Source organism: Tasmannia lanceolata, unplaced genomic scaffold (assembly GCF_043159265.1).
Source record: "Tasmannia lanceolata isolate RefF3 unplaced genomic scaffold, GAP_Taslan_0.1 ptg000018l, whole genome shotgun sequence".
Classification (NCBI taxonomy): Eukaryota; Viridiplantae; Streptophyta; class Magnoliopsida; order Canellales; family Winteraceae; genus Tasmannia; species Tasmannia lanceolata.
The window spans coordinates 63,392,161-63,419,982 of record NW_027518695.1 but is presented as its reverse complement, the minus strand read 5'-3'; the positions used below and the strand labels follow the sequence as shown (position 1 = coordinate 63,419,982).

The window sequence follows — 27,822 nt, the reverse complement described above, 5'->3', positions numbered from 1 at the left end:
TGGAATTACCTCAATGCCATTGAACGGTCATATTTTGGTTTTCCTATAAATATGGGTGTTTTAAACATACAAACCATCAATCCTAACACTCTTAAACTTCATTTGAATACCCAAGAGTGAATCAAGCTTCAATTGTGCCTCTCATCACCAACTCTAGGATTTGGATCATAGGCTCTCAATTGTACATCTTTTGTAACCCTTGTGAAGGGATTTTTTTTTAGTTCTTTCTTTCATCTTTCAAGATTTGTATTCGGGCGAGTATTCGGAGAAGCGGAGCCCTTTTTCTCCGTGGTGAGGATTGCCACCAAGGTTAAAGCAATTGTAATTGGCACCGATCTTCACCAAGGTTAAGAAGATCAAATAGTGAAGCCATCAACGGGTTTGGTTGGTGGAGTGGAGTAGGCCTCGGGTTTGAGGACCGAACCACTTTAAATCTCGGGTGCACTCTTTCTATCTCTTTGCTCTTTCATTTGCATTGCACCATTAGATTTAACTTGTATGCTTAAAATATTTTTGATCCCTTAATCGGTTTAAGTTTTTCAAATTGGTAAATTCTAGTTTTCTTAAACAACCGCATTCTCCCTCCTCATAGTTGCCATTTCTATTATAACTTGGGACCCCCTATATCGGATTTTCACTATCTCATTTTGTTGTCATTTTTCAGAGGAATGAATCCCACTGCTCAAGCGCTCTACTAAATGTGAGCTAAAAACTAGTCTTAGAATGACTATAGTTAAATTATAACCCGTGCAGAATCTTACTACCTGAAACAATGACAATGGCTATGGAGAAAAAGATAAAAAATTCTGATTTTATAAAGAAATGATGAATCTTCTGTATCATACAATTGCAGCAAACAGAAAGATCTTTTTTAGTTTTTTTTTCCCTTTTCCTCTACTATGAATGGGATTATGGGAGAGCCTAAAAGAACAAAAGTTCTAAGCAATCCTCTGCAAAAATCCAAGGGCATTTACTCTAACCATTCCAACAATAAGTACACACAAACAAAAAGATTTGATATTCATTTCCACTTCAATATTCAGGAATTCAAGAGCGCCTGATCCTTCCAATTCCAATATTCTGATGCGGGGCGTGGATGATGAATGAACTACTTTATCCAGTCTTACCATGAGCCAAAATAAAGTAATTTTTGCAACTGAAGGTCGATTAATCTGTTTCTCCATAATTATAATGATAATTAAGATACTTGGCTGATCTTTTTTACCTTGTTGGAATAATTAGCTGATGCAATCGAGGGAGGTGGTTGTGGTAAACAAAGAAATGGAGAAATAGACCCTCTTGAGAGAGAGAGAGAGAGAGAGAGAGAGAGAGAGAGAGAGGCCTATGTGTTTCTAGGTTTAGAAGGTTTTGAAAACCTGGGTTCGTGTGTTTTTCTCATGCCTTTCTATTTTCAACCCTTTTTTATCCAACGATTTAGGACATGAACTGGTTCGGGCAACTATGACTTCCGCAGCCCGTAAGCTTTGAAAAATGACAATCATGTTTCTTCTTCATATTATTGAATGGTTATGCAAATTTCAGTTCCCTTACGATTTTGGTTTCAATATGCATTCCGATTTCGGTATGAGTTTCAGTGGGGATGGAAACGAAAATATTTCTGTCATTTTGTGTCGGTTTCGATGGAAATTTAACCATGCTTCCAAGTACACTAAGCTGAGAAACTCATACTCATCTATCTTTGATTCATCAATGTAAAAAATTAAAAACGTTAAAACTACGTGATTCTGTGCATGTGCTTATTTTTAGGCTCATCCTCATAAACTAAAACAATCGTTTTGGTTTCGGTTTCAGTCATTATGGGAAAAAACGTTTTGGTTTTGGTTGGAAATTTTGGTGAAAATTCCGTAAATTCACGAAAACGTATGGAAATATATGCAAATGATATAATTTTAAGACATAACTTCAGGAAATGCTTAAATAAGCACAAATTTACATTTTGAATCCTTCACATAAACCAGTTCCAGACAGTTATATATAATGTTTTAATAACACCAAACACCTAGTGAAATGCATTGTTGTGCATGTCTAATAATTTTAAACATACCACATTTCACATACTATGCGTATAAATATAATTATGTAACACATACATATGTATATCACTAATACACTTACATTTTCGGTATCAATACGTGTTCAGTATGCATTTCAGTGGGCATGGAAACAGAAACATTTCAGTAATTTTGTGTTAGTTTTGGTGAAAGTTTAAAACCATGCATGCAACAAGCATCCATTAAACCATGCATGCAACAAGCATCCATCAAATGCTCAAAACTTGCCTAGAGACCTAGGCGAATTGATTTGCCGTTTTAATTTCTCTTAATAATACTAATAATATTATTATTTTTACTGAGAATCAGTGGGAAACCTCAAAATGTGGAAAAGCTCAAAAGAAAATATGGGAGTAAAAAGTCAATGATTGTTTGACTACTCTAGCACCTACATATGCACTCCTTGATTATGTTCATAATTGACTTGACTTGACCAAATTTTCAGTTGACTTAGAGTTTTTCAAACATTTTCATTTAGAGAAACCTTTTTTATTGGTTTTTTTAAACAATAGATATTTTGAAAAATAGAAAAAAAACCCACAACAATAAGAAAAAAAGAAAAAATTTACACATGGGACAAAGATTGTCACATGAACAACTCTCTCCACACACCCTCCTTCGCAAGCAGACCAACAACATCATCTGGGCTCTAGGGGATATGATTGATCATAATCAATTCTTAAGTTTCGGTTTCGGTGTCGGTTTCAACAACCACCGAAATCAAAATATTTAGGTTTCGATGGAAATTTTGGCGGAAATCATGTAAAATTCGGTTAAAAACTTCCGTGGAAATTTTTAAAATTTAAGTGGAATCTTGTAAAGAAGTGTAAAAGCGAAATTTTGGTTAAAATTTTGTGGAATTTCGGAGAAATTTCGGCCAAATCCTGTAAAAAATGATTCATTGCGTATTTCATTTTGGTCTTGGTCGAAATCAAAATATTTCGGCCGAAATTTTGAATTTCGGCTGAAATTTAATACAATTATCGTAATGCTTAATCTGCTACTATTATCCAGAATCTCATTAATGGTTGCAGCCAATCTGCAGGGGCAACAAACTTTTTTTTTTGCTCAGGAGATGATGTTTATATGGTCTCCATCCACTACAAGGAAACCAAAAATCTGTAGCAAAGAACCTTAATCTAGTTAGCAGTGTCTTCGCCTCATCTTCATTCGAATCCTTCCTGCCAATAGAGCATGTGACTGCGCAAATTATATCCCTAGACTGATTTCGGAACATGTCTCCTATCCCAGATGGGCCCAACCAATGGAAGAACCTAGGGGTGGTTATTCAGTTTAAGCCGAACCGAATTAACCGAAATTGTGAAACCAAACATATTTCGGTTACTATATTTGTTGAACCGAAACTGAAACCGATGGGGTGAGCTACCGAACCGAACCGAAACCGAAAACCGAAATCGGTTTTTTGGTTAAAACCGAAAAACCGAATTCAATAAAAATAATCAGAATTCCATTTTTCGGTTTCGGTTCGGTTTTTAGTGCTAATCGGTTTCGATTTCAGTAGAAAGCATAAAATAGATTCTTTTGTCCCATACATGATTCCATTGAGATAAATTTACAAACATTTTATCTTCATGACCACATAGAAAGCATAAAATAGATTCTTCAAATCTTTATTGAAATCCCAACAAACCAATTTAAAGTAGAGAAGATATATATACCTGGTGGAGGTAAGTGAAGAAGGGGAGATGCGAGATGTTTTACGAAGGTGTAGTAATCCCCCTTTAAAACAATGGATTTGGGATTGAAGAACCGTTGTTGAACAGATGAAGATGGATGCACATGGGTTTTTCGCCAATTCGATTTGATGAGGAAGAGCCAAAACCCTAGCTTTTGGGTTTTGGTCAGAGATGAGTAGATGAAGATGGAGACTGGCGGACTCGCGGACACGGAGTCTTGGACTCTCGGAGATGGAGACCGGCGGATGCCGTGGATCTAGAGAGTAGAGATGAGAGGAAAAACCCTAGCCTTTTTGGGTTTCGGAGAGAAGACGGGAGAGGAGAAAAAACCCTAGTTTCAATCGTTTGATTAGACATTTTTTGGCTTTTTTTGCTACTGTGTCGGTCCCTTGCAAAATAAAAATCGATTAAATGACTTAATAGTAATAGGTTTTGTGTCAAATTTCAACTAGTAGTGCCACTAGGGGCTGTCCCAAGTGAAAAAAGGTGGGGTATCAACCCAAGTTAAAAAAATTCTTAATTTCAGTTAATATTGAAATTTTGGTTTTCGGTTTAATAGTATTCTTTTCCTTTTATAACCGAAACCGAAACCGAAACCGAAAACCGAATATCTCATTTTTCTAAACCGAAACCGAACCGAACCACTCCGGAACCGAACCGAATGGACCGACCGAATTCAGTTCGGTCGGTTAATTCGGTTTCCACCGATTAATGCTCACCCCTAGAAGAACCTTCAAAATTCAGAATAAGCACATTTGGATTTGGAGCTTTTTCTCTCGATTTGTCCTTGCTTTTTAACACTTTATCCAATATTTTCCTTCTATTTCTGGTGCATACCTTGAGTCATCTAGCCTTTGAACTTTTTCCTATCTGCGGCCAAGAACCCAAGAGTCCTATGCAGCCCAAACGACTTTGATAGGGGAAGAGCATTCGTTGTCAAAGGACTTCCAGTCGAACTCCTTCCGGATCACTCAAATCATGGTTTTAAATTTTGGCCGAAACGTTTCGTTTCGGCTGAAATATTTCGGTTTCAGCACAAACCGAAACGAAATTCATACAAAGTCGTTTCTTTACAAGATTTCGCCGAAATTTCGCCGAAATGTTGCCTAAATTTTGGTCATTTTTGGAGTTTTTTACAAAATTTCCACCGAAATTCCACCGAAATTTTATAATTTCCACCGAAATTTATGAAATTTTCACCGAAATAGCCAAACTTTTAACCGAAATCGCCGAAATTGACACTGAAATTTTAGACATTTCGATCGAAATTAAAAAAAAATAAAAATCATAATTTTATTTTTACATGATTTCGGCCGAAATTCCGGCTCGAAACCGAAACATTTCGATTTCAGTGGTGGCCGAAACCGAAACCGAAATTTAAAACCTTTGCTCAATTCACTACAAAAAGTGGTAAGGACCAAAGATTGCAGACCTTTTCCCCCAAATGATAGGATCACCAACTATCCAACAATCCTTTGAATGACTAGGGGAAAGTCCATTGAATGCTAGAAATTAGGGAATACATTACCAAACTTTATGCAAAATCTCATTGGCTAAATAAATGATTTGAAGGCTCATTGCACGTGCAAAGGATATGGCGATTTGCCATTTTATGTACATGGATTAATCTAAACAGTTCATTTTATGCCCTTCACCCAATTTACGTACAATGAAATGTATTTGGATATTTTTCAATAATTAAAGTCTCACCATTTATGTGCTTGATTATGTTCATGTACTTGCACTCATGCACATCAATGGCTAATTTAGATGCCGTTACATGCACTTTATTATATTTGCATGTTGGTGAAATGAGACTTAAACATTGAAAATTCATGCACGTGTAAGTGGTATTTTGGGGACTCTTGATGGCCTTTACGTTCATTGTATATTGCTAACTCCAAGGATGGCTAGCTTGGGGAGTAAATGCATCATGAATGTAAAGAGTCAAAATTTCCCTATAAATACCTACCATGGATGGCTGGTTGATGATATGAGTTGGAAAAGGAAGCCAACACATTTCTTGAGAGGGATCCATTTCTCTATTCAGGCCTTTGGTGTACAAGTTAGCAAGTCTCTTCCTTATCCTTAGGGATAGTCAACGACTTAGATGCCTTAAATCCTCGTTTCCTTCAAAGGAATGGTAGAGATTTGCGTACCCCTCTCCCTTTAGCAGGTTATATTTTTGCTTAATCATTTTCTTCATCTCTTTGCTTGTGGTTTTATTAATGGTATTCGTATTTTAGATGGTGAAATATTCTTAGAATATTTTAAATATCTAATTTTATTATTTTCATCTTCTCCAAATTGAGGTCGCACATTAATTTTGTTCAACTAAAGAAATCTATTTGGCTATTTTTTTTTAAAAGATGACATTAATATTCATAAATCATACTTATAAGTACATGAGAAAGGGACCGAGAGTCCCCCATGATTACAAGCATGAGGACGTCAGAGCAAGCTCTAATGTCAATAAACACCTTCCTTCCCTCTTTCTTGCTTGTAGGTTGGCTATTTGTCAGCACAGGTTTGGCGCGTTCGGAAGCCAGAAGACGGAAGCCAAAGGAGTCGGGTCGACAAGAGGTTCCATTAATCATTGGCCGTTTTGACCTTAGCAATTGTTGGCCTTTGGAGCAACTCGATTCATTTCCTAGATCTCTTTAGGAGATACCAATGACCATAGATGGAACAACCTAATAGAAGGGTGGATTGCCTTTCATCCCCAGTACTCTCCATGGGCGGGGTCATCCCGTTGTTTCCTTTCTGCTATCTACATTGAGGGGCCTTTCGGGACTCCGACACCTTAACCAGGTCAGGAAAGTACTGTATATCCTATTTCCTAAACATTATTTAACAAACGTTTCACACAACTCCATTGCAATCCCCACTAGTACTTCTCCATTTCTCCATTATAGACCCGTCCTAGACACGATCCATTTTCCTCCAATGTCACCCGAATTCCTACAATTTTCTTCCAATTCAATACTAAGAGGCTCCCTTCGGCAGAGGCAAAAAAAAAAGGCCCAACAATCGTCGAGCAACTACTTCGTTTCGTATGCACGTCTTGCTCTCCAGAACAAGGAAGAAAACACATCCCAAGCGGCGAAGAGCTTGATTCCTCAAGCCCACTTTGATGTTCTTTTGCTATCTACCAATAAGCACTTCTGTTGAAGAAAGAACTGTCGGGACCCTACCTCTAACGACATCTCCCACTTTAAAGATTCCTTATGATGAGATATTTTCTTACTCTAGCTCAAAGCTACACCTCCACCTGAAACTTTCAATCAGAGATTTTTGCTCCCAAACACCTAGACATTCTTCAAAATCCTTCAAGAACTTTATACTAAAAAACTATTGAACCGGAGAGGATAACCAAGGACACAAAAGGCCTACCCCAAAAGACAAAAGATATATACAAAAGCGAGAGGAAAGGGACTAGGGTCCAAAGACCCATCATTTTCCTGTCCCTGACTCTCATTTTTTCCCTTTACCTCCTGATTTTTGTCCTTTGGTGAATGGTCACCCGTCCCTGTTTCGAATACATCCCCTATCGCCAAGAAACTGTCAACCCTCCTTCCCTACATTGGCATCCTCCTCTACTCGATAAGACAGCGGTTCCTCCAGGGGAGGTAATTGTAGCCTTTCTCTCGCTCTTTGCACACGCCCACCTTAACCTCCTTTCCTCTCTTTCTTCTACAAGCGGTTTTTGAAAGTAGGGGAGCTTGTATTTCGGAACACAAGTTTTTTTGATATCTCTCATACCTGCTAAAGTGAAAAATTCCTCTATATTTTTTGTGGCATCTGCCTTGAGTTGTTTCCAATCATTCTTTAAAATCTCCATTTCTAATTCTTTTGGTTTTGGGGGCCCTTCGTAAGGCCTTTTTTCTTTGACCTTTGGTGGTTTTTTTTCACGTCAGATGACTCCTCCCATTCGATCTTCCTTCTTCCTTTCCTATCTTCCTCGTTTCCTTTTCCTGAAGAATTAGGGTTTTCCATTAGGTCTTGAGAGGATGAAGGTACTTCTTTCTTGTTCTTTCCTGCTTTGAAATGACTATGAAGCTTTCTTTTAAATAGTGATAACCCACCTTTAAAAACCCGAAGCGTCAAGAGATTGTAATGATGATTACTTCTCTTGGATTTGCCGCCTCTTCTCGAGACAGAACCTTCTCTATTACGGTACCTCTTCGAATTCCATACCAAAGGGCCACGATGTCCCCATAAGTGACTCTTGCCCTTCTTGGCCCAATTAGCTTTTTCACTTGACTTTTTGAAGCTCTCATTAGATTTTCTCGAGCCTTTCAAAAATCTTGTAGATATTTCTTTACCTTTCCTTGAAGCTTGCCTTGAAGCCTTCAGTTGAGGGCTATCTGTGCTAGCCATTATTGCCCTCTGGGAATCCGTACAGGTGGATTTTCCTTTTTTTTTTCTACGTTTTTCTTTTTTTTTTTGACCTGACTTGCGACTTGCGCCTACCTGAGTATTGCACTTCGGTCCGGGACCTTCCGCTCGACTCAAATTCAAAAATTTCCTTAACAGCTCTTTTTCCTCCCTTGAGCCTTCTCTTGGAAAAGATTTTCCTTTGCTTTCTCTGGTTGGGTTTCTCTTTAGTTGTGACGTTTTGCTGATCTTGCCTTCCACCTCTTAAGATGCACCAGGAGATCCTTCCTTGATGGATATAATTTCACTAGAAGGCATCTCTTCTTCTACCTCTTCAGCATGTATCAGAAAACTGCTTGTACCAGCTTTGAGGCGAATAAAAGGAATCTGGTATTTCCTCTTTGGATAAGACCTTAGCCGAAGCATATCTCATACAATGGTCTTGGCTACCTGTCAATTGGACTTCAATTACTTGCCCAAAGTACTTCCCTAAGGCCTCAACTGTTGATGAGGACCATAAATAGAGCGGAATATCATGGAATCTGATCCATCTAGCCAGTGTTGTGAAAATCGTACGATTTACGATTAGAATCGAATCGCACAGTTAACGATTTGAATCGCATATATGAATCGGTTTTAAGAAAAATCGTACGATTTACACTTGAATCATACGATTTGATTTTCAATCGTACGATTCAAGTGAATCTTGTGATTCACTTTCAGTTGTTCTCTTTTGTGAAATAGTGGGCCCCACAACCTATAAAAAAGGCTGCAATAAGTCTTTTCTATGCAGCCTTTTTTACTTTTAAGGACAACCTAGTCAAACTTTGCTGCTGGGACAATTAATGTTGCTGCTGGGGCAATTAAATACAATAAAAAATACATGTTGCAGGACTTCACCTTGTCTTTTCTGTACAATCAATTACAATAGAAAAGGCACGTTGCAGAAATTCACCTTGGCTCTTCTTTTTTTAATAGCTCTCAAAAGTTAATACAGTTCCCAAATCTATAAGAGGTCATTAATAAAAAGAAAACACAAGCTGGTCATGTCATGTCAGAAACTTCAAAAAACAGTGAGCTACATTTAAGAAACAAAGAAGCTTGGGTATTTTGATACGAAAATCAGTATTTGGTTTACATTGTTTGATAATAACACTCATTATCAAAACAAATGGTGTCCACAAATCATAGTAAAAAACAAATAGTGTTGGTTGAGCTTAAGTTTAAATTTTGAGAATCGATTTTGAGTTGAGAACTATTATTGGGCTAAATTTTTTCCCTTAGGCTCTGTTTGTTTGGATTTTGAGAACTGGTTTCGAGTCCAAAACTGATTATTAGAGCCAAATTTACGTTTAAATTTGGGTCAAATAATATGTTATGGACTCATAATCTATTCTCAAAATCCAACACAAACAGAGCCTTAATTTTGATAGTATTTTATTGGTTCATAAAATCTGTTACAAGCTTGGTTTGTTTTGGATTTTGAGAACTGATTTCGACTCAGAAACTGATTATTAGACCCAAATTTACGTTTAACTTTGGGTCAAATAATCTGTTCTGGATTCACAATCTGTTCTCAAAATCCAAAACAAACAGAGCCTTAATTTTGAGTCTAATATTCAGTTTTGACTCACAGAGTCTACTATTCAGTTTTGACTCACAGAGTCTACTATTCAGTTTTGACTCACAATTGATTCACAAAATCTTCAAAATCTTCTCTTTAGTCAATAGTAAAAATCAGTTTTGAGCTCAAAATTGCTTCGCAAATTCAGTTTTTTCGTATTTAATTTCTGATTACATGCTCTGTTAGTTTATGTTAGACTTGTTAGTGTATAGGATTACTAATCGTGAAATATTATAGTTAATGTAATTATTTTAAATGGAAAATAGTTATTTACTCATTTTATTCTTATTTTTAATTTTTAATATTTTTTAATAAATGTTTTTGATTTTTATATATACATCTGAAAAAATCTTACGATTTACGATTCGATACGATTCGACCCCTCTTACGATTTACGATACGATTTTCAGAACATTGCATCTAGCTTTCACTGAAGAGGTTATTGATGGATTCCAGGGTTTCAGAGAGGAAAGGAAATCTCCAAAGGCCCCTAATCCTTGTTGGAGTAGCCGTTCAACTTGGGATTCGGAGTCAAAACTGAAAAGGACTAATAACGGCCCAATCAAGAAAGGTTTTCCCATATCTCATCCAGACTCCATTTACTATTAATTTTCGATCCCACCAAACTTTTTTTCAGGGCCAGAGATCGCTCTTCAATCTGCTTGAATGGTATGCTAATCTCCGGCAGGCCATTGCAGGGTCCAGTCGAGGGGGGTGAATATGCAATACCTCCTAGGGGATTCCTTCCTTGCACTCCCTCCTTGCGCCAAGTCCACCACCTCCGATAGAGGCTCCGATTCCCAAAATTCCTATATACACAGACAGAGCATTTCCAATCCGACAGATTGATAGCATTAATGGTCCTCCTACTCCCCCCCGATTCAGCCTCTTTTCTGGAGATTTTCTAACCATTTCGAGGAAAAGACTTCCTTGCATTCTTTATACTAACAAGGACTGATCCCTTATACTAACAAGGACTGATACCAGAATGGGAGGGGCAGCTCTGTTGAGCTTTTGGGCCGTCTTAACCCTAAGCGCAGAGCTTATCTGGAGAAGAAACCCATCTTCCGAATTAGAGATATAGTCCTTCCGAATCCGAGTATTGCACTTCTTATTTGGCTATTTACCACACCCAACAACCTCCCCATAATTATCTTTTATAATCCTTCTCCAAAGAGCACCTTTCTTCTTTCCAAATCTCCAATGCCATTTACTTAGAAACAGCTCAATTATGCAAGTACATCCCCTGTAACCTCACAGACCAATCACCATGCACATGAACCCTTACATTAACTAGCGCCTAAGAAGCACGGGCACTCTCCAGAGGCCCACACACCATTATCGGGTGCGTATCTGGTGCGGGTGCGCTTGGGTACTCTTTAGGTGTGTACCGGGTATGCACCCAAACAACAAACAAAACGAAAATCCAGTTTGGGGGTTTGGGTACGTATCGGGTGCGCACCCAATTCGAATTAAATCGAAAATTGCAGATTTACAATAGAGGGGCTGTCCCAATTAACAAAAGGGGAGGGGGTGAATATAGTAAAATATCTATTATATATATATATATATATATATATATATATCCCGTGATTAAAAACCTACAACTTAGAAGCAATATTAGATTTTTTGATGTTATTGTTATTTGATAATTCTCCAATTAAATTGTTTGAATTTTTGAGAACCCTTCTTCTTTCCAAATCTCCAATGCCATTTACTGAGAAGGACTCAATTGTGCAAGAACAAATTGCCAATTTCAAGGCTACCCTCCAGTCTTGGCTTGCACACTATTTCCCATTTCACCAAATGATTTAACTTCTTTCCCTCACCTTCTCATAAATACTCTTTTTGGATCTTTTTTATTCTCTTGGCCATGCTTCCTTATTGGCTGAGATTATATTTTCCCAAAATAAAAAAATTTATCTCTTTTTTTTAACGATATAAAATATTTATCTCTTACTGTTGGTTTACAAGTTTCTTTGGTGTTCCTGTTCTTCTCAGTTTTTATGAAGGTTGGTTTTTATGTCACTGCAATTTTCCTCGCATACTAGGTGGGGAAATGGCCAAGACATCCCCAATCAGAGGTGCCCCAAGTGGTACCCGGATATGGGTACGGATGTTCGATATAATAAGGGATTGGGCATGGAAACCCTAAACCCTGAAATCTTATGATACGGATATGGCAAGGATATAATGTGCTTTTGTTGATCTGGGTAAGCATCGAAGGTTCATTGAAACCTAAGCTATTGGGATTTGTTTCCATTACAAACTTTGCAATATTTTTTTATCATAGGTCCCATTTTAAAAGTAATCTATAAAATTATGAAAATGGCAAATTATCAATAGCTACAAATGAGCAAATATTGAACTAATCTAGTTAGGCTTGATTAACAATAACACATCATTCTATCTATTTAAAAGGACAAACAAATCAAAATTCAGGTTAATTGCGTCATTGTTTAATATATATATTTTTTATAACCATTATGTCTTCTAACTGCTAGTGAGGCTCTGACCCAAGTATTGAGTTTGCCTTATTTATGCAATGGACCGTTGGTTCAAGTCACAAGACAAACATAAAATGTTTAGGCCGTAACATGGGTATGCTGAAAACCATTGTTAGACTAAATAAAAATTTAAGTCCTTCAGGTTTTGAAAGAGAGAAGGCAAAACAATCTGATACATCGTATCCTATATAAGAATAAAAGTATTAAAAAAGGTATGATTAATCAAGCATTATCTTTTTGTCATGAAAAGGAAAATAAATTAGGAAATGGATCAGGATTACCTGATGCGTATACCTTACCCTTATCTAGGTGCTGAGTACGAAGGGAACAGCCGCTGGATAGTCTCCGAAGGGAGACAACTTGTGGATAGCATCTCTGCACTTGAACACAATTATGTGTATTGGTTCCAGTTGCAGATGGACTCAAGTTAACTTGAATCATCGAGGAGTTCAGAAATGCAAGTTATGGAGATCCCAAGATGTGATGAATGTGTTCCAGGTAGAAGATTGCAAGTTCTTCAAGGATAAACCACAGAAACAAGAGTCCTTGGATCATTATGGCTCTCTCGAACGATTTTTCATTCTCAATGATGGAGATACCACTTTGGGAGTGGAGATGCTGGGATCCTGAGGTACTTCAAGGTCACATAACCTTTGGATATTGTAAAGCTGTAGAGAGATCATGATGTAAAGTTGCCATTTGAATTTGCTTCTGCCCAAGTTGAAAAAATTGTGCTGTATGCTGTGTGGGTTGAGGCACGATAGAGTATTTCAAAACAGCCTTTGGATAGAAAATTTGGTCAAGGTAATAACTATTTTGCAATCAGGTAGGGTCACAATCCAACAAATCATGCATAATCTGACAGATGTAGAAGGTTAATTTGAATTTCGAAACCCATCATTGTAGTCCCATTTGGATGGGGATATCTTGAAATATATATATATATATATATATATATATATATATATATATATATATTTGAAAATTGACAAATTTCATTAATATTAAGATAGCAGTCCGGACCAGTAGTCCCAACCTGCATTACAGAATATTAAGGTGGACTGGACTGACAGGCCGGCACCAGTCCAAGATAAACTAAGCAGCCTCCTGAAATCTTTACAGTATAGAGTTATCGTCTCTGTCTTCCCAACTTTCACTTCTACCCAACCAAAATTCAACTAAACAACAACCAATAGGAAGAGGATAAATTCATGGTCTCGTATTTTATTTATCAATGTCTTACCAATCCGTCTTCCCTTGTCAGTAATCTGTACATTTGCCAACTTCAATCTAAAGCTCCCACACCAATACAGAGTCAACAATCTGTAACAAAAACAAAAGTAAGGCCTACCAATCCAACGGCCGAATTTTCCTGCTCCAGCTGCCTATTTCCAAAAACTAAACCATCATTCTGCGACTAAAAAAGCGAAGCTAAGTTGAATATTTCTTTAGCTCCAGAAAAAGATTCACGATCTCAGAGGCATATACCTCTTCATCGAGAAACAACAACGAAATTTCCTCATCAGCAGGGGTTTTATCTTCTAATGCTCTCTTTCTGGAGATCATAGCCTCTAGATTTTGAATCGTTGCCATCCTTTGCTCTTCCCAGCGAAGGCGCCTTAAATTCTGTTCTTCCTTCAAAAGATTGATGAATAGAGGATGTTTATGCAGCGGGAAATGAGATTCTTAATACTCCAAAAACGTGAAAGCCTAAAAAGTTTTTCTGGTGATCTACTCGCATCCTCCTTAAAGGACTTCCAAAGCCTCTTTGAAGAATCCCTTTCGACTTCTTTTTGGGTGGGCGAAAATCTGGATGCATGTTCCTCCAAATAGGCCAGGTTTCTCAGAGACCTTAAGGCCGTCTCCATCTCAAATAGATCCACTGGCAATTTCCTTTTTTTACCAAGAAGCGACCCTAAGGGGGAAATAACAGAGGAGGCTGATTCATGAAGGGCTTCCATAATAGACCAAGAACCAAATCCAGTGAAGGAAAGAGAATGGACCGCTTTGAATGATTTTTCAAGAAACACCTTGAACTAGGTAAAAGGAGGGGATAGTTAACCACATTTTGAAGAGTTCCCGCTATTATGAGGCAGCAGTAAAGCACCGGAGTGACGGTTTCCAAAAAAATTATTATTTAGAACCAAGTTATCCCCACTGCAATTAAGGCTACCCTCCAATCCTAAATCAGTTCTCTGCCACGCTTCGAGTTCTGTAATCATCATTACCCTTAGTGGGTTACTCAAGCACAGTCTCCTAAAAACAAAATCACTAAAATCTTTTAACTTCCCTCCCAAGGCAATTTTTGTAAGATGACTAAGCCAGGCAAATCTTGGCATTCTTCAGCGGCAACCGCAAAGCAACCAAAACGTCATTTTGAAGACAATCGTATGAAACCCCCAGGAAGCCTATAGTCTGTCAAAATCTATCAGAAGAAACCAGCCCATCCACTTAATCACGGGGGAAGGCTTTGAGGAAACCGAGCCAACTCCTGACTCATGAAAATCCTGACTTTAGAGAGGTCTGTACTCAACCCACTAATCAAAAGTATTCCTGCACCAATTACCTCTTGCAAATCCCTGCAGAGCCCGAACTAGATTGCAAGGTGTCTCATCCTCAGGACATCCCAGCCCTGCGAAGAATAGTAGTCCTACCCAAAGTGGCGACTTTCCACGAGAATTTTTTTGGACTTTCTAATATAGGTTCCAGGGCAGGACCTACTCCTTCACTTGGTCTGAGGAAAGACCCTCTCTGACAATCCTTGACCATCCTTCTGGATCTGAACTTTCTTGCAGGCCTACAACTAGATACGCACCTTTCTTGGGCAGATTTGTAGGCTCCATATCTACCAAATCCCCATTATTTCTTCCCATTTAAAAATCTTCCCATCCTAGACCAGGAACGAAAATGGTTAGCATTGCCAGAACGGTGCTTGTGATGGGACCCCTAAGGTATTGCCTTTTCCCTTTACTCAAAGGAAGAGAAGCGTAGCCCACATTGCTGTCAAGTCCTGACACCCCTGTCAAGGGCAACGATTTCAAATTCAAATTTAATGGGGTAGATCCCGAGGGTTCAACCGATACCCTCGCCAAGCATTCCAGTGAGATAGATAACGGTGGTTCCGGTACCGGCGCAATTTTTTCCTGGAAATAAGGATTAGATATCTTCAGGCGCCTTCAAACTTCAACATCGATTGGGAAACATTGGCCAGAAATATGAATTTGAATATAGGGAGGCGGAGGTTTCCACCAAGGGGCCAGAAGTTTAGCTGACACGAATGTCATACACTGATTATTATTCCCTTCCATTTTAACTTCTAATACTCGACCAGGAAGCTTACCCAAGGCTTCAACTGTAGATATAGCCCAAACATGGAGAGGGATGCCATAGAATATAACCCAAATTTCCTCTAAGCTCGGGATGAAATCTCTATTCTAGGGAGAGAGGGAATGTAGATGATCCCCCCACACCTCCTGACCTTTGTCTGCAATTTCCTCTTTTGATTCAAAGAAGAATAATACTTCATTTTCTGATAAGATACATGGGCGTACCAACAAAGGAAGGTCCCAAGCTCTTTTAGCCCAAAACCATAGGTCTTGAAGGGTCCCAGAATTGTCCTTTTGTTTTCTAACTAAGCAACTTTCAAGAGACAGCAGCCTTGAAGCTACTTCCTTTCCTGAGATAAATAAGGCCGGGTTACCTTCTTCAGGAGAGACAGATATCGTCCCGGAATCAGGCCATGGATCCCCTTCCATATTCATTGATTTAGACTCCAAATTATGTATTTTTTCTCCCAGAGGCAAGGATCCAACTTTTATATTCAGAGGGCATCTCCGCCATCTGGCTCGCCAGCTAAAATTTGGATATATACAAGAAGGACAACTCCAATCACCTGCTCACAGACCTCGATCTCCTAAGCTCAGGCTTCGATTCCTAACATGTGTCTTTTCCACCCATCTCCAAGAGCTCCTAGGGTTAGATCCAGATACAGAGTCCTGGTTATGTTGCTTATCCCAGCGACAAGATCGTCTCCATTTGAAGTTCCAATAAGCGCAAAAACCGCAATTCCAGTCCTCAATCTTAGCATTCTCGCTCTTAGAAGCAGGAATCTTCCTCATTTCCTCCTCCGCTTTCTACATTACTCGTGACCCATTCTTTTCTACATTATGTTTTGAGTTTTATCTATCCTAGTCTATATATATATATATATATATAGGAAATGGTTTGTGTGCATGGCTGCCACAAACCATGGGGGGCCCACATTTTTGGAGTGATCCAAAGCATTCATTTGGAAGGCCCTTCCATGGATAGGGTAGGGCTGGCAACGGGGCGGGGCGGGGCCGGATGTTGCATTCCCCGTCCACGTCCCGTCCGGAAGGACCATTCCCCGTCCCCGCTTCGGGGATGGCGGCGAATACCTAATCCCCATCCCCGCCCCATCCCTGCCTCACACAAAAATTCTCACTTCAAAAAAGCTTTTTAACACCCAAAAAAAGAAAAAGACAAGCCGTGTTTGTGCACTTATAAAAATCTGGTAGTGCCAATATCACTAGCATAAAAAAATAATTACTGTTAACTTAAAAAACACTAAAAAAATACTAAAATAAGAGGATATTAATAATGGCTTGCATATTAAAATGGGTCGGGGCGGGGCGGGCGGGGCCATCTCCATCCCTGTCCCCGCTTTGGGGAATTTTTTAAGTCCCCGCCCCGTTCGGGCCGGGCCGGGGCGGATCCCCGTTTTAACGGGGGAAATTGCCAGCCCTAGGATAGGGTGTGTACCAAAAATCAGCCCTATAGGATCATCCTAACCCAGTCAAAGTTGGAGGGGAAAATGGACAGACACTGTTTCTGCCCATTTTTTCCCTCCACAAATGGCAGGGTTAGGATGATCCTATAGGGCTGATTTTTGGTACACAACCTATCCATGAAAGGGCCTTCCAAATGAATGCTTTAGATCCCTCCAAAAATGTGCCCCCCTCATGGTTTGTGGCAGCCATGCACAGATAAGCTATTTGTGCAGCTGCACACAAACCATTTTCTCATATATATACGGAAAAGTGACCGTACTCGGTCGAGTAGATAAGCTTATCTACTCGGTCGAGCTAAAAACACTGGGGGCCCACATTTTTTTGGTGATCCAAACCATTCATTTGAAAGGCCCTTACCTACATAGGGTGTCCACAAAAAATCAAATCCATAGGATCATCTAACCCATCCAAATGTGGAGGGAAAAATGGGGAAAAATGGACAGACACAGATTGTCCACAAATCTGCCCATTTTTCCCTCCACTAGTGGATGGGTTAGGATGATCGTATGGGGCTGATTTTTTGTTGGCACCCTATCTAGGCAAGGACCTTTCAAATAAATGGTTTGGATCACCCGAAAAATGTGGGCCCCCACTGTTTTTAGCCGACCGAGTAGATAAGCTTATCTACTCAACCGAGTACGCTCACTTTTCCCATATATATATATATATATATATGAGGAATGCTAGACTGAAGGGAGCCCTTGCAAATTACGTGATGAAAGGGCTCTCCCATTGGCTGCACGTCACCAAAATGCATCACATTCATTGACTTTTACATTTAGAGTGACGTGCAACCAATTGGGGAGCCATTTCATCTCATTTTTGCAAGGGCTCCCTTCAGTCTAGCATTACCATATATATATATATATATATGGGAAATGATATTTACGCCCCTTTTGATCACCTGGGACACCCGGTGTCAGTGTACGTTGCAATCAACTCCACTGGATTTTTCTGACATCCAAGTACATTAGGCCCCCTTTTGTCATTGGTACACTGACACCGGGTGTCCCTGGTGATCAAAAGGGGCGTAAATACCACTTCCCTATCTGTGTGTCTGTGTGTGTGTATTTCCATTAAATTTGTGAACCATCACTTGAAAAAATTCAGCCACAGGTAACTTTTACTCTCTGACAATAACACATCAAAAGATCCAAGACACAGTATCTATACTTAATTCTAACCACTGATTTAATTTTTCTGAGGCCCACAGTAGATTACTTGTAGTCAGCATATAGAAAGATCCAAATCAGATGAACTAACAAAGGATCAGTCTCTTTTAGATATGGAAATTTTGCTTTATGATGTTGCCTCTTTGGATGAGCTTTTTCCTTCATTTAGCAAAGAAATTCACTGATTTTTTGAATGATATTCCTAAATGCAAAATCCTTAACTAATACTTGAATACGAAGGTCACTTATGTAGATGTTTATGTGAACAATATTAACTTCTGTATTTCATTAGTTGTTCTATCATTTATGATCTGAATAATCCCCATACAACTGGTCCTAGATGGGTCTCTTTAGTTTTCAGTTTACATCGCTGTAACATTTTTTCTGATGTAAGCAAGCTGCTATAGCTAATCTATGAGTATTTCTTGAATTTCCAGTAATTCCAGAAGACGTCGTGAATTGACTCTGACTCCTGTGTCCTTCATTGTGATTAACTCTATAAAGGAAGTTAATCACTACTATGGTGATGGAAGTCTTCAACCACAATCTAGTTCAGACATTTTAAATGAGGAAGTCACAGACATGGTTTCTTTGGGTTTAATTTCACCTTTATTTCACTGCATGGAGAATCAGCAGTGCCGGTTTCGTTGCCGGGTAAGATGTGCCTCTACTCTAGATATGGTTTCGGCTTGTGTACTTTCAAGTACCTACATATTTGCTTTTATATACTAGTATACTACCTTCTAACAAATTTCAGTTGTCATGGGCATAATTATAAATTTCAGCCTAAATCCGAAATTCAGCATAATTATTTTGGTTTCGGCCAAAACCGAAATGAAATACACCATGAATCGGATTTTTACAGGATTTCGCCGAAATTTCATTTTTCACCTCTATTTACAAAATTTCCACCAAAATGTTAAAGATTTCCACCTAAATTTTAGACATTTCCACAGAAATTTAAAAAATACCGAAAATTTAAAACTAATTTTACATGGGTTTCGGCCGAAATTTCCACTGAAACTGAAATATTTCGATTTCGGTGGTGGCTGAAACTGACACTGAAGCCGAAATTTAAAACCTTGGTCATAGGAGAATGACTCTAATTTGTTTATGAGATATTACACAGGTTGAGGCAATCCATATTCTGGTGCTGGAAAAGCATGCATGCAAATTTGAGAAGGCAAGATCAACGGAGGAGACGAGGACACCAATTATCAGTATTCCACTTGCTGGTTTTATATTGGGTAAGCTTCCCGGGTTTTTGTATTGCAGAGTATTTCTCTTTTGTTCGGTAAGCTGGGATTGAACCTCTGACCTCTAGGTTGAAGCACATAGCTTTGACCATTGAGCTAGAGGCTCAATCCCTATTTCTCTTATGATTGCCTTTAGGTTGATTGTTCAGGTTTGCAAAACCTATGTCACAAATATCTCTGATTTTTTTTAATGGTAAACATTTCATTGAAAGGACCGAGATGGTCAAAAGAACAAAGAAAATACAAGAAATGAAATATATACAAGCAACCACATAAAGAATCTAGGCGGAAGGAAATCATATTGCTCCAGAGATTCCAAGTGTACTCCACTTTTGACTAATTTGTCTGCCACTCCGTTTGCCGATCTTTTAATACGGTGATAAGGGATCCTAGAGGAGCCGACAACGTCATTAATATCATTGAAGAAGTTCGCAAAACGCCAAGGAAATACATGAGATCCAGACAACCACCCAATAACATTGAGGGAGTCACCTTCCACCACAACACGATTGAGATCCTCTCCCTCCAATAACTTGACACCTTGATGAACCGCACGAACTTCCACCTCACTAGAGTCCGCGAGTTCCAACGGACCTGCGAAGGCTCACCTTACCACTCCATCCTCATCCCTAAGCACTCCCTCAATGCCAGCAGGCCCCGAGTTACCAAGGTTAGAGCCGTCGAAATTTAGCATAAACATCCCTTCTCTGGCGGATCCCAAGCTTGAACTATAGGGAAAGAAAATTTGGCACTAGGGCACACTTCCCTACACCCATTCCATAGATCAAAAGCGGAAACCAAATTGAAACTAGGAAGGGATTTAGCCCAAAAACCAAGAGCGTCGGCACCTTAAAAGATAAATAAAGTGCACTTTTCCACACCCTTGAAAATTGTAGCATTCCTTTCCTTCCAAAGTACGCAAAACACCGCTAGGAAAGAGATGTGCCGCAAAATTTTGCCCTTACTCCGCCAACGGGAGAAGAACCAACCCTCCAACACCTGAAAAAATTCCTCAGGAAAAATCCAAGAAATTCCAAACCTCTTCAACACACTACCCCAAACTTTCCTAGCCCCCTTGCAGTGAATAAAAAGGTGGTTAATCGATTCACCATCCTCGATACAGAGAGCACAATGATTAATGATCAGCATTTTCATCTCTCTCAAAAAGTCCACCGACTGAATATGCTTCTTGTTAAGAGAGAAGAGAAAAGTAAGTTAGGAAAATCTCCCACTCACTTATGTATTTATATTAAATAGGATAAGTACAAAAATGACAACTATGCCCTTAGGCAATACACTATATCCAACACTACCCCTCAAGCTGGAATGTAGATATTATACATTCCCAGCTTGTTACAAATATCATTTAACTTTGACTTAGGTAATGACTTGGTAAAAATATCTGCTAACTGGTCGACAGATCGAGTGAAGGAAACATGTATTTCGTCTCTCTGGATTCTCTGGCGAATAAAATGGCAATCAACCTCAATATGTTTGGTTATCTCATGAAATACGGGGTTGGTGACTATGTGAATCGCAGCTTTATTATCACAGTAGGGCTGAGCTGGAGAAGTAGCAGATAAACCAATCTCTGACATGAGAGACCGTAACTAAAGAAGCTCCCCACTAGTATGAGACATAGCTCGGTATTCTGCCTCGAGGCTAGACTCTGAACTATCTTTTGTTTCTTACTTTTCCACGATACCAGATTGCCGCTAACAAAGGTGCAATAACCCGTGGTTGATCTCCTATCTGCTGGAGATCCTGCCCAATTTGCATCACTAAATCCTTCCCACTCTGACATGCCCTTTTTTCTTGAATAGCAAGCCTTTCCCTGGTGCACCTTTCAAATAGCGAAGAATCTGAACTACCGCTACCCAGAGAGAAGTACGAGGGGCACTCATAAACTGGCTAACTACCCCAACTGCATAAGAGATATCTGGGCGAGTAATAGTGAGATAAATAATTTCTCAATCAGACGACGGTACCTGCTAGGGTCATCCATCAAGTCTCCCTCTTCTGCAATCAGCTTGGTGTTTGGATCCATAGGAACACCAGCAAGCTTTGCCCCCACAAATCCAGTCTCCTCTAACAAATCAAGCACATATTCCTGCTGAGAAAGAGATAGATTGCTGCCAGAATAAGCTACCTCAATCCCTAGAAAATACTGTAGGCGACCAAGGTCTTTAGTGGAGAATTCTGCCCGTAAGATGGTCTTCAATTTCTGTATACCAACCGTATCACTGCCTGTAATAATAATATCATGATATCATCCACATAGACTATAAGGAGAACATGTCTTGCATCAGAGTGACAACTAAAGACAGAATCATCAACTGCACATTGCCGCATGCCAAATCGCATGACAGCATCACTAAAGCGCCCAAACCATGCTCTAGGAGACTGCTTGAGCCCATACAAGGACTTCCGTAGCCTGCAAACTGAAGATGACATCTCCCCCTGAGCAACATACGCTGGAGGTTGCTCCACGTAAACCTCCTCAAGCAAGTCACCATGAAGGAAGGTATTCTTGACATCAAACTGATAGAGGGACAGCAAGGGAAATGAAGACACGAATAGAGGGAATCTTGGCAACTAGGGAGAAGGTCTCTATGTAATCAACGCCTAAGGTCTGGGTGTAACCTTTGGCGACAAGGCGAGCCTTTAGCCTCTCAATAGTACCGTCTGGTAAATGTTTGATGGTGAACACCTATCTACAGCCAACGCTATGTGCCTCGGAAGAAAGAGGAATTACATTCCAAGTGTGATTGGAACGAAGGGCAGCCATCTCAGACTCCATAGCAGCGCGCCAGCCCGGATGAACAAGAGCATCAGAAACAGACTTGGGTAAAGAGACAGAAGACAAGGAAGAGACAAAGCTATGAAACAGAGGAGTTAGATGGTCATAGGAACCACAGAAGAAATAGGATGCGCAGTTGTACGAGAGCGGGTATGAGATGCAATAGGAGAATCAACTAACTTATCAGAAGATGGTAAAAGAGGTACCTGAGAAGAGGAGATCAGGATCTCCGGTTGCGAGGACGGCAACCCAGGCGGCAGGGCAGTAGCAACATCTCGCTGGCGACGCTGATAGATTCGTGTGACTGGAGGAGGAGGAGGAATAGAAGGTGGAGTAGGAGAAGGAAGAGTAGGTGGAGTAGAAGAGACCAGATCAGGGAGGACAGGGAGGGGAAGAGGAACTGGAGAATCAGAGAGGCCATCCCGGACAGTAGGAGGCTGAAAGAAAGGGGTAGACTCAAAGGAGGTGACATCGGCCGAGATAAATAAGCATCTTAGCCTAAGGCTATAGTATCTATAGCCTTTTTGGGTACGAGAGTAGCCCAGAAAGACAACGCTCAGCCCGAGGGTCCAACTTATCCAGACCAGGAGATAAGTTGTGTACAAAACAGACACAACCAAAGACTCGGGGCGTAAGAGGAAAGGGAGCACTCGTAGGATGAAGTATCGAGTACGGAGAGGAGCCATCAAGTACATAAGATGGAAGGCGATTTGCGAGGAAGCAAGCAGTGAGAACGTCATCGCTCCAATAAGACTTAGGGACATGCATCTGAAAGAGGAGGGAACGCGTGATGTCAAGTAAGTAACGGAGTTTCCGCTCAGCAATACCATTTTGCTGGGATGTGTGTGCACAACTTCACATGATGATTGATGAATGATACCGCGGGACGAGAGAAATGTGCTAAACTCATTAGAAAGATACTCACGTGCATTATCAGTGCGTAAATATTTAAGGGTGCACTGATATTGTGTAGTAATCTCAGCATAAAAAGTACGAAATGCATTAAAAACATGAGAACAATCTTTTAATAAAAACAACCAAGTAACACGAGAGAAATCATCCACAAATATGATAAAATATCTATAGCCAAACTGAGACATAGTCTGCGAGGGACCCCACACATCTGAATGTACTAAATCAAAAAGACGTGATACTCGACTAAGGGCTCTAGAGGGGAAAGACACACGATGTTGTTTCCCAAGTTGACAAGACTCGCAATCGAAAGGCTGAATAGTGGAAGAAACAGTAGATGTTTGGCGTAGCTTCTGGAGAGGGGGTGACCGAGACGACAATGCCACAGGTACGAATCGATAGAGCTGTGTAAGGTAACACGAGGCAAGTCACTGTCGAGATGGTAGAGGCCATCCATCTCACTGCCCAAGCCAATCGTCCTCCCAGTCGTAAGATCCTGAAAAATATAGTGAGAATGACAGAATGTGACAGAGCAGTGTAGATTCTTAGTAATTTGACTAACAGAAATTAAATTGAAAGGAGATTTAGGGACACAAAGAACAGAGGATAATGTAAAGCCAAAATGTGAAGATAAAGTACTGATACCAGTGATGGGTGTAGAGGTCCCATCAGCTAAAGTAACAGAATGAGTCGTAGGAGAAAATGGATAAAAATAACTAAGGGAAGAGGCATTACCAGTCAAATGGTTCGAGGCCCCTGAATCAATAATCCATGAACTTGAGCTAGTAAGGAGAAAGGCTGGTGAACTACCTGGCTGAGCATAACCGGCAGTAGGTGGGTGGCTGCTGAGATGGAGACATTGCAACTCATCGTAATCGGCCTTGGAAATAGTCATAGTGTCACTCTGTGGGGCGGTGGGGGCGCTGCGAAGAATGGACGATGTTGGTGAAGCATCAACAGAATCTGCAGTAGTAAGGTGGGCCGACCGAGACGGACGAAGCTCTGGGTGTAGTGTGTAACAAGTATCTATATAATGTCCCTCTCGGCGGCAGTGCGTACAGTAAGAACGGGGTCTGCCACCAGTACCACGGCCACGACCACCATCGAGGCCGCCACCACCACGACCGACACGGCCGCGACCATGCCCGGATGAGCTACCAGCACTGCCTGAACGGAACTCACCGTTAGAAGCTGCAAGGGTAGAACCGTCGACAGGAACAACAGTAGAAGAAGCACTGAGTAAGCACTGCTAAGCACGTGAATAAATCTCGCTGATAGATGGAAGTGAACCGGAGTCGAGAAGCTGCTGACGAAAGGGTAAAAACTCTGGCCCCAGAGACTCGAGAAAGTGAACCGCACGGAACTGGTCATGCTGTCGAGTAAGAACAGCCAGATCAGTGGTCAGGGGCATATAGGTGTCGAAATGCTGGCAGAGTGAGATAAACCGGCTGTAGTGATCAGAGAGAGAGAGAGGCATCATCGCGCTGAAGACATATCCACTCAGAGTACGTGGATGAGAGACGTGTGAGGTTATCAACCCCAGAATAAATGAGAGCGGCATGATCCCAGATGGCCTTAGAGGTACACAAGGTCATTAGTGGTCTATACACCTGGGGGGTCATACTCTGCCACAGAAGGCTGTGAATGAGGGCATCATCCTTCCGCCAACGGTCATAGGTAGGATCCGAGGGAGAAGGGGGATCCTGCTCAATAAGGGATTCCTTACCTCGAGCGAGGAGGTAGGTCTCAACAGCGAGACTCCAACTCAAGTAGTTGGAGCCGTCAAGACGCTCCGAGGTCATCTGAGGAAAAGAATGGTTCACAGACAGAGAGTATGAGGAAGGAGTATAACTCGAAGAAGAGGCCGACGCCGTAGCGGAGCGGGTGTCAGCACGAGAAGGGCTGATCTGAGGAGGATCACTAACATCAGGGGAATCCATGACAATAGATAGAAGAACGACAAGAGGTATGAGAAGCTCTCTACGATACCGGCAAACCAAAGAAGTACAGCGAAGATAGAGAAGGATATTTAGGTAAAGGAAGTCAGATCGATGATCCAGCGAAAAGAGCGCGGCCCCGAGACAGGTACAAGGGATTGGGGCGAGATATATGAGCCATAGGGAAACAAGAAGATATAAGGACTAGAGTCGGAGCCGCGAAGAGGTAGAGAACAATTTCAAAGGAATTTAGATCATTGGGAAGAGAATGAAACTAGGGTTGCTTGGTTTCGTTGTTCGAAGTGGGTAAAAGAGAGAAGGGAGGTACTGTAGCGGGCACTGTAGCGGCACTGTAGCGGGGAATGGATGAGATGAAGGGAGGAGGCGTAGGGTTGAAGGAAGGAGGGTTAGGGTTTTAGAATTAGGGTTAGGGTTAGGTTAGAGAGAGGGAGAAGGGGGAGGGTTAGGGTTAGGGTTAGGGTTGATGGAGAAGATGGAGGGTAAAGGTTTATCTAGGGATCAAAAACCCTAGGGCTTTGATACCATGTTGAGAGAGAATAGAGAGAAGAGAAAAGTGAGTTAGGAAAATCTCCCACTCACTTATGTATTTATATTAAATAGGATAAGTACAAAAATGACAACTTTGCCCTTAGGCAAATACACTATATCCAACACTTCCGAATGGCGGCCCAGCCGAAAATGCCGACCCTTAGGGGAATGAATGGGCCAAATTCTAGCAATTCTAGGGGAAGCAGGACAAGACACGAGATGTTGTTAGAAAGACTTGGCAGAGAACTCACCGGAAGAATCCTAGACCCACACCCTAACAGCAGAACCATCCCGCTTTATGTAGCAACTCTCAAGTAACTCGAACAATCTAATCATCGAAGGAAGCTCCCTGTCAAAAACATTATGCCTAAAAGCAAGAGCCCACACAACCTTGCTTTGAAGGCGACAAAAGCAGGAGGCAACACAACACTGCTTTCAAGGTGCAAGAAGCAATCTTTAACAAAAGCCTCTTTAGAGGAGGACACCAAGAACAAGTCTGGAAATATCTCCATCAAAGGGGCTTGAGCACATCACTTGTCAAGCCAAAAACTGACGCGATACCAGAGTGCACTCTAAATCTAGTGCCAGCATGGAAGCAATGCAAATAACTCAGAATGTCATGCCACAGAGTACGACCTTTCTGAACGAACCTGTCCCTCTGATTCCCAATGGCCCACTATCGCTCCATACTTGCTATCAATTACCTCCACTCAACGCGAAGACGGTTCCTCCCCATATCTCCATAACAATTTTCCCAACAAATAGGGGTTCACTTGTTTTATCTTTCCAATTCCTAGACCGCCAGGTCTAATCGGTTTACAAACCTCATCCCAACTCACTAAAGGGATGCCCCTCTTCTTATCAGACCCACCCCACAAAAATCTTCTCTGAATCTGTTCAATTCTCAAAGCCACACTAACGGGACATTTGAAAAGAGACAATTGGTAGATAGGGATGTTAGATAACAACGCCTTAATGAGAGTAAGCCTTCCACCTCTGGAAACATGGTTTCTTTTCCAAGTGTCTAACCTTCTTTCCACTCTTTCAACAATGGGATCCCAACAAAGCTTCTTATGCCTGCCAACCCCCAAAGGGAGCCCCAGCTAAGTGGATGGAAAATTGTCCACCTGCACCCCATAATACCCGCCAACCCTAAAGAGACCTCCGAATCCAAATGAACTCCATACAACTTCGACTTATGAAAGTTGGATCGTTGCCTAGAAACTAGCTCATAGCAATGAATAATAGCCTTCGATTTAGAACCTTATCAACATTCGGCGAGCAAAATAGAAGAGTATCATTCGCAAATTGTAAGTGATTAATTTTTGCTGCCTCTTGACTGATTCTAAATCCTTCAATTAGGCCTCAAGACCTACCTTTTGATAGAAGGCAATTCAGAGTTTCGACCTCTATAATGAAAAGGAAGGGCGATAAAGGGTCATGTTGAGAAAATCCATCGCGTAAACCAATTTGATCGTGCACAAATTTAACGGAAAAGTAAAATCAACACAAACAAGATGAACACCAAGATTTTACGTGGTTCGGCCAAGCCTACTCCATGGGCGAGAAATACGATCTTCCACTATGATAAAAACAATATACAAGGATTACGATGGATTTAACCCAAAATCCAAAAAACCGCAACCCTTTCCTTGCTTCTCAACCTAAGACTGTACACAAGAGAAACCCGAGAAAAACCCAAAAGAAGAACCCAAGAGAAACCCCAAGGCTCTGTTTGGTTGGTTTTGGTTGCTGGGGTTTGGATGGAATTAGAAGTCAAATGGCATTTGGGTGGGATGTCGGTCAAAAAGGAGAAAGCTGGCATCTTTGAAAAATGGTGTTTGGTTGTAAAAGCAAAAGGTGGAAGTTTGATGGAAATGACATAAATTCCTGCATTTGGTCGCAAGAATATGTTGAGGAGAGTTGTGGAAAAGTTCTAAAAGTTGCATTTGGTTGTGTGAATATGTAGAGGAGCTTTGTGGAGAAGTTGTAAAAGTTGCATTTGGTTGCTTGAATATAGGTGGAAGACTATTCAATGTTATGTTTATTTTCAGTGCTTGGGCTTGGTTATTTGAAAAAATACGGGCCACACTATAGGATAATCCAAG

The 27,822-nt window shown here is 40.6% G+C and overlaps 1 protein-coding gene across 7 annotated transcripts in view; it reads left to right on the top strand.

Annotated features, from left to right (window-relative positions):
• CTC1 (conserved telomere maintenance component 1) overlaps window positions 1-27,822 on the top strand; it is a 66,379-nt gene that overhangs the window by 25,822 nt on the left and 12,735 nt on the right. For 3 of the 7 annotated variants that reach the window (XM_077360473.1, XM_077360471.1, XM_077360472.1), the window contains 2 exons: window positions 18,698-18,914; window positions 19,390-19,507. In XM_077360473.1, the coding sequence (XP_077216588.1) occupies window positions 18,698-18,914; window positions 19,390-19,507 (335 nt within the window). Of the gene's footprint in view, window positions 1-18,697; window positions 18,915-19,389; window positions 19,508-27,822 lie in introns of those variants that run through there. The other 4 variants (XR_013236218.1, XR_013236220.1, XR_013236219.1 and 1 more) reach the window with 4 other exon arrangements.